The sequence below is a fragment of the Raphanus sativus genome, chromosome 6 (assembly GCF_000801105.2).
Source record: "Raphanus sativus cultivar WK10039 chromosome 6, ASM80110v3, whole genome shotgun sequence".
Taxonomy (NCBI): Eukaryota; Viridiplantae; Streptophyta; class Magnoliopsida; order Brassicales; family Brassicaceae; genus Raphanus; species Raphanus sativus.
In genome coordinates, this window is record NC_079516.1 from 41,013,436 (window position 1) to 41,021,101 (window position 7,666).

The following is a 7,666-nucleotide window of genomic DNA, read 5'->3' on the forward strand; positions in this document are numbered from 1 at the left end:
TATGTGCTCGAATGCTATAAACCCGTCGCCGTTGCTTGCAACTCCAAAACGTCTCGAAGTCGCTTTGCATCTTCAAAGCAATCCTTAAATTTTCATTATCTATAAACTCGGGAGCTCGAGAAGTTCTTGTCGGAGGGAACTTTGCTGGATTTAAAGGTAATTCAGATTATGCTTTTTTTTTCACTGTTATTTTGTTTTGGAACTTTGTAGTTTAGTTTCAATGCTTCTGTAACAGAGTCAAATCTTGGTTTTGAAGTTCTCTTTAATATTATTCTGAAGATTGTTACAGATTACGATGATGAACCTTTCAAAAAACTGTGAGACGTGCGTCTTCATCATTAGATCTCTTTCTTGGTCGTCTCCAAGAGTTTTTTTTTCCTTGTTTAGCATTTTCAAGATTCGAATCTTAATCTATATAACAATCATAGTTTGATTATATCAACAAGGATGAGATTGTTTTTTTTTGCATAATTATTAAAAAAAAATAAGTATATCTACATAAAGTCTCACAAGATTTTGAGAAAGTCTCACGAGATTTTGAGATAAAATATATAAAATGAAAACTCACGAGATTTTTAATTAATTAATTAGTTTCAGGGGTTCAATGAATTTTCAACTTTTGCGAGAATATTCCTTAGATATACCCGATTAGAGGTCAAAATTCAAATTAAGGTTGCAAATCTGATAAATTTTAGCATAATAATTAAAGTATAAATAAAAAGGTTAAAGAGAATTCACTTCAATTAGTCTTCCTGTGAGACGCATGCATTACAATCATATATGATCTGTCACTAGTTACGACACGTTTTAGAGATTCACCAGAAGTAACCCTTGCGTAACGCCAAGACTTCATTGAAAACTTTTCCAGAAAAAAGAAAGAGTATAATTCCATATGAAAATGGAATCTTCTCCTTGAGAATTTACTAATATCTCGACTTTATTTATATTTTATTTTACAGGTAAAATATTCGACATAATAGTCTCTCATGGGTTCTCTAATGCAATCTGAGCTAGAGATGGAGAAGAAACCAGTTGGGATTCGATTCTTGGAACGAACCAAAGGGTCAAAGCTCTCTTACAACGCATACCAAGCCATAGTCTTGATCGTCACGTTTCTCGCCTACGCTAGCTACCACGCCGCAAGAAAAACGACAAGCATTGTCAAAAGCGCGCTTGATCCACAGTCTCCAGACACAGGGGTCAACTCTCTCCTTTTGAGATTCACTTCGTTTCGATCGTCCGGACAAGAAGCACAAGAGAACGGTGGCTGGGCTCCGTTCAACGGGCCGAACGGGACGGTTCTGCTCGGGGAGATCGACGTTGCGTTTCTCGCGGTTTACGCTTTCGGTATGTACTTCGCTGGTCACCTGGGAGACAGGATGAACCTGAGAATCTTCTTGACCGTCGGAATGGTCGGAACCGGTTTGTTTACGTCTCTCTTCGGTGTCGGTTACTGGGCGAACGTTCACAGCTTCTACTATTTCTTGATCATGCAAATGCTCGCTGGTCTGTTCCAATCCTCTGGCTGGCCTTCCGTGGTGGCTGTGGTCGGAAACTGGTTTAACAAGAAGAAGAGGGGTTTGATCATGGGGATATGGAACGCGCACACTTCCGTCGGCAACATCACCGGCTCGCTGATCGCTGCCGCGATGTTGAGATACGGTTGGGGATGGTCGTTTGTGGTTCCTGGTGTGGTTATCGCGTTGATCGGTTTGGTGAACTTCGCTTTCTTGCCTGTGAGTCCGGAGATGGTTGGAGCAGAGCGAGACGAGGATGTTGATTCGTCGAGCGAGAAGATTGGTGACTCTGTTAATGTTCCGTTGCTGTTGAGCTCGTCTGGTTCGGAGACCGATGACAAGAAACGAGCTGTTGGATTCATCGAAGCGTGGAGGATCCCTGGAGTTGCTCCGTTCGCTCTCTGTCTCTTCTTTGCTAAGTTGGTCGCGTACACTTTCCTCTACTGGCTTCCTTTCTACGTTAGTCACACAGGTATGTGACAACACTCATATAAACCATTATTAGTATTTATGGTATGGACATGTGACTGATTATAAGTATTTTTTGGTGATTTGCAGCGATTGAAGGCGAGTATTTATCGGACGAAACAGCGGGAAACCTTTCGACGATGTTCGATGTAGGAGGTGTGGTGGGAGGGATCATGGCCGGTTACATTTCAGACAGGATAGGAGCGAGAGCTATTACGGCTGCGAGTTTCATGTACTGTTCGATCCCAGCTCTGTTTTTCTACCGGAGCTACGGACACGTGTCGTTACTAGCCAACGCGTCTCTCATGTTCTTAACCGGGATGTTGGTTAACGGACCTTACGCTTTGATCACCACCGCTGTTTCAGCTGATCTTGGCACGCATAGCTCGTTGAAAGGAAACTCGAGGGCTTTGGCTACCGTAACGGCTATAATCGACGGGACGGGATCCGTTGGAGCGGCGGTTGGGCCGTTGCTAACGGGTTACATATCGTCGAGGAGTAGCTGGAGTGCGGTTTTCACCATGTTGATGGGAGCTGCGTTTGTGGCGGGACTGTTGTTGACTAGGCTTGTGATGGCTGAAGTAGCGGCTAAGATAGCTGAGTCGAGGCCGTCGGAATCAGAGTGTAGAGCTCCGGTGGAGCATCAGGGTCATGTGCTAGATGTGTGAGCGACTTTGATCACCATTTTTAGTTGCGTTCTTTAAGAGGAACGATTCAGACCGGAGTTTTAGGTCAAGATTTGGTCTGTGGGGGGAAATTTGTAAACATGTAATCTGTATTGTGAATGTACAAAAGTTATAATATATATAAATATATCGATCTTTTTGGGTAACTAACTATTAAATTTTAGAGAACTTATTTTACAGACTACAAAGATATAATCAGAATACCAAAAGCCACAAACAATGGAAATGTTACCACATAAAACAAGAACAGACGGACAAAAAAACACCACCTCAACAAATTTAGGAGATATGGGGGAAGAAACATCGATTCCAAACCCTAGGGAAGGATTGAATCCTCATTGTTGTTGCCACATGTATTCCCACGCAAGACCAGCTCTGAAAACCCCACCATTAAAAATGCTTACAATGTGTAGCGCCGTCTCGTGGACTCCGACTGGCTCTGCAACATCGATCTTAATCTTTCATATGTGAACCCTTCACGACCATACATGTAGGTTATTGGCATTCCCGGAACCCGAAATCTCACCTTTTAACAATCTTCCCACGGGACAACCTGTCACCAATTAATATGCATATAGAGTTAGTGAGAATTCACATGTAAAGAATTGGGATAGGTGTTCTGTATAACCAGTCTGGAGTCCACGAAGCAGATAGTTCCCACGGGACAGGTTGTTACACAATGTCTTTGAAGACGTATATGAAAACAGAATATGATCGACGGTTCACACCATTGTCTCCAGTCGCCTTTCATGAGCTTGTAAGTTACATGAAACGTCTCCTACAAAAGACAACTACTTACATGAAACGTCTCCTACAAAAGACAACTACCTCTATTCAACACTGAATCACGCCAAGGAGCTTTAGATAGAGCTACTCCAAACGGGGCCAAAGATTCTTATATCGATCTTTATTTGATCAAGTTCTCAAAGAATGAAACTCAGTCATGTGTAGTCACTAGTAAAGATAGAATTCAGAATGTTTGATAAATATTAGCTAAGGTTTTCTTGCGAACATGTTTGACAAAATATTTATCTAAACTATTAAAACTGGAGTACAAATAAGATTTGATCCTAAATTTTCCTCAATTATTACCATTGAATGCCATTAATATTAAACACAGTCATTTTATGCATTATTTATTTAAACCACTGATAAAGACCACAAAACTCTCGTTAGGTTTAGACAATATTATACTGTTTTGGGCTTATTATATCTAGATGGCCTATATCATAAACACTAATTATATTTTTTCGAATCCAAAACGAGAAAATACTATTGTTCACCGTAATGAAAGAGACGCTTTATATTAGTTTACACATGTATTATAATTTACCTGATATATATAGCAAAATGGAAACACGGTAATTGGTAAACAGTAGATATCAAATAATCTTTGTGGAAACACGATACACAGTAGATATCAAATATTATTTATAAATCTAATAATAATATTTATAGACAATCTCTTTTAAATAGTTTGCACATTAGATATCAAATATTTTATGCTTTGAGATAATATATATTATTAAAATTGAATTACATTTGAGATTTGTTTAAAAATATGATTAACAGTATAAAAATATAATGTTGTTTGGAAATATGGATACCGGTATCTTAAGAAAAATTCTATATTATTAAAATTGAGATTTGTTTGGTAGCAATATAAAAACTATATAGTTATTTGGAAACATGGATGACAATATATTAAAAAAAATGAACTTAAGTTATAAAAAAATTGGAAGTCTAATATAATATGAAAATCTATATATTTGGGCCAGCTTTAAAGATATAAAAACGTTTCAATTTAATTATCTAAAAACATATTTTGTCTAAAATAATCATAAAACAAAATTTAAATTTTATATACATATTTCAAATAAAAAATAATAATTTATAAATTAATTAATATCAAAAATTTATTCAAAAATTTACATATATTCAAACATTGATTTTTACTAAAATATTTTCCAGTAAACTTTATAAACAAATATTTTCAATATATAGAATAAAAATACAATACAAAGTCCAATTTCAAACACAAACTTAAATTATGGTTTTTAAACTTCACATTAAGTTTTTAATATATGTGATTATTTATATGATGATAGATGTAAAATACTATTAAGTAAATGATGGTACATATAAAAGCAGAAAATAATTTCAATTCCAAAATAACATAAAAAACAAAACTAATATCTATCTGGACCAGCTTTAAAATATACAAAATAATTCAATCTAATTACTTAACAAATAATGGGTTTAAGTTATTAAAAAAAACTAGAAGTCCATTATATTATGAAAAACTATATACGTGGGCCAACTTCAAAACAGATGAAATTGCTCGATCTAATTATCTAATTTTTTTTTTCTAAAATAATCATAAAAAAATTTATACTTAATATACATATCAAATAAAAATAATAATTTAAAATTGATATATATATATATATATATATATATATAAAATTGGTTCAAATATATATATTCAAAAATTGATTTTTACTAAAATATTTTCCAGTAACCGTTGTAAAAATAATTTCAATATATAAGAAAAATTCAATACAAAGCTCAATGTCAAACACCAACTTAAATTATGGTTTTTATATCTTACATTAGATTTTTAAAATAAAATATATGTGATAATTTATATGATGGTACGTATAAAATACTACTATATTATATGATTACTTATATGATGAAATGTATAAAATATGATTAATTATATAATGACACATATATAATATATAATAGTAACATGAAAACAATGAAAAATAAATATCAATATATTTTTAAAAGAAAAGTATACCCGAGCGGGTGTTCGGATCAAAGATCTAGTTTATTTTAAGAGTGAAGTTAATAAGTTATCATGACATTTGGCAAAAAGAATTGTATAAAATATGTGAACACTTGAACTGCTAAACAAACAAGTGTATTCATGTAGGCACAGATTTTAAACGAATTAAATCATTAATGAAACATCGTATGGGTAAAACTACCATCTGCTTAATCTTAGTCATGCTATTGGTATAAAGGATTGAGTGTCAGCCCTGTATAGTTAAGCATATAGGATCTGAAACAACATGTGGAACAAATATGGAAAATTATAGCTATGATTTTAATAATAACAAATAGATATTAAATAGATAAATATTTATAGAGATTTTTGTTATTATCAAACGTAGTGCAGTACGGTTTATAAATTTTTAAGATTAAAATATACTAACTATTGTAAATTTATGGCTAAGAGATTAAGGACCACAAGCTTCTGATTTCAAACATATGATTGTATATGTAAAGATTATTATAACTATTATTTTGGTGCAGTTCGTTTTGTAATATTCAAAGCTAAAATATATTAACTATTGTAAAAATCTATGGCTAAGAGATTAAGGACCACAAGCTTTAGATTTCAAACATATGATCGTGGTTTTGGACCACTCCATTTGATTACTGATCGGTTTAATATTAGCATAAAATATATAGACTCTAGTATGTGTCCTCTGGGCTCTTGCTACGAATGGACCACACTTTTCACAACACCACTAAATGCACACACACAGAGTAATTGATACGCTATAATTTATACTAATTTATAATGAATCACACTAAATATCCCAACTAGAAGCTGCTTAATTATTGAATACTAGATGGTAACCTGCATAGCTGCACGGAGTCAATGGACTAAAAGAAATTTTAACTTTTAATTCCTTATTATTATTTTAGCAGCATTATTATAAACTAACATTTACCTCATGTTTTATTTAACTATATTATCATTTTTTACGTGGCAACATCATAATCATTTTCACACCATATAATTAAAAGTCATTTTCTTACTAAACTAATTACATATACTATCATTGTTATCATTAAATTGTATCTTAATATAATATAATGTATGCTTATTAATTGTCAGATAACAAAACCAGTTTAATTATTAAAGAACGAAATCGCGTTATCTAATATCAAAAGTCTTTATACCAACCCTTCTATTTCAATATCGTCATACTCATTTGTGCCATAACTTTATATATCAAACTCACATATATAAAGTAATCTATATCAATATCAAAGTTTAATTATTAGAAATCGAAACTGGTTATCTAAGTATATCATTATGTTGAAAAAAATCGAATGAGTATGATGATTTTCACAAAATTATCTTTTAAATATGTGATACTAATAATTAAAATAATCTTAATTGTATAGCTATGGCGTTTATAAATTAGCGGTCAGCCATATTCCACCGACAATTGTCTTAGGCATGCCATCAAATTATTTTGGAATAACCCTTTTAGTGTATTTTTGTTATAATTTTGTTTTGATTGAATGTTTTTGGAGTCAAAGTTTTTACAATATTGTTTTTATAATCTTTATTACTAAATGATTGATTATTGATTGATTGATTTTTGAAATCAATTCACATCTTGTTTCCTTATATTCCAAAACCTGAATAGATCGTTTAACCCAAAGCATAGCTAAATTTTTGGAATCAATTTTGGAATCAACTCGTAATGTTTGTTTATAGATTTTTTAAAACCATCAAGTAATTTTCGTCAATCAGGATAGTATAAAAAGAAAGTTAGATTATGGAACTAAATTTGATCAGCATTGATTTATTAGCATTCGAGTATTAAGACAAATTTTAGCTATGTATTAGAGTGCAAATTATGAAATATTAATTAGTGAATATTTTATGTAATTATGTTGTTTTAAAATAGCTTACATTAAACAAATGTGCACAATTTCGTTCAATTTTCATTAATCTAATATTTCTGACAATAACTGGTAACTTTCTAATATCTATAGTTTAAAAGTTATAATTTTGTTTACTCCACCACTCCGTGCTAGGCGCGGATTACCACATAATCTATTGATATTAGAAAGATAAAAGTCATAATCACAAATATTACATGTTATATAATGAAACATTAAAGGAAATTGTGTATGTTTATAAAAGGTAAGCTTCAATTTCTTTTCACAAAGCTTGTGTTA

The 7,666-nt window shown here is 32.5% G+C and overlaps 1 protein-coding gene across 1 annotated transcript; it reads left to right on the forward strand.

The window, feature by feature from the left end:
• LOC108813581 (putative glycerol-3-phosphate transporter 1) lies at nucleotides 1-2,817 on the forward strand. The gene is made up of 3 exons (XM_018586168.2): nucleotides 1-156; nucleotides 960-1,989; nucleotides 2,076-2,817. Exons 2-3 carry the CDS (start codon nucleotides 987-989, stop codon nucleotides 2,651-2,653), a joined length of 1,581 nt encoding a protein of 526 aa, XP_018441670.1. The 5' UTR covers nucleotides 1-156; nucleotides 960-986; the 3' UTR covers nucleotides 2,654-2,817.
• The last annotated feature ends 4,849 nt before the right edge of the window (nucleotides 2,818-7,666 follow it).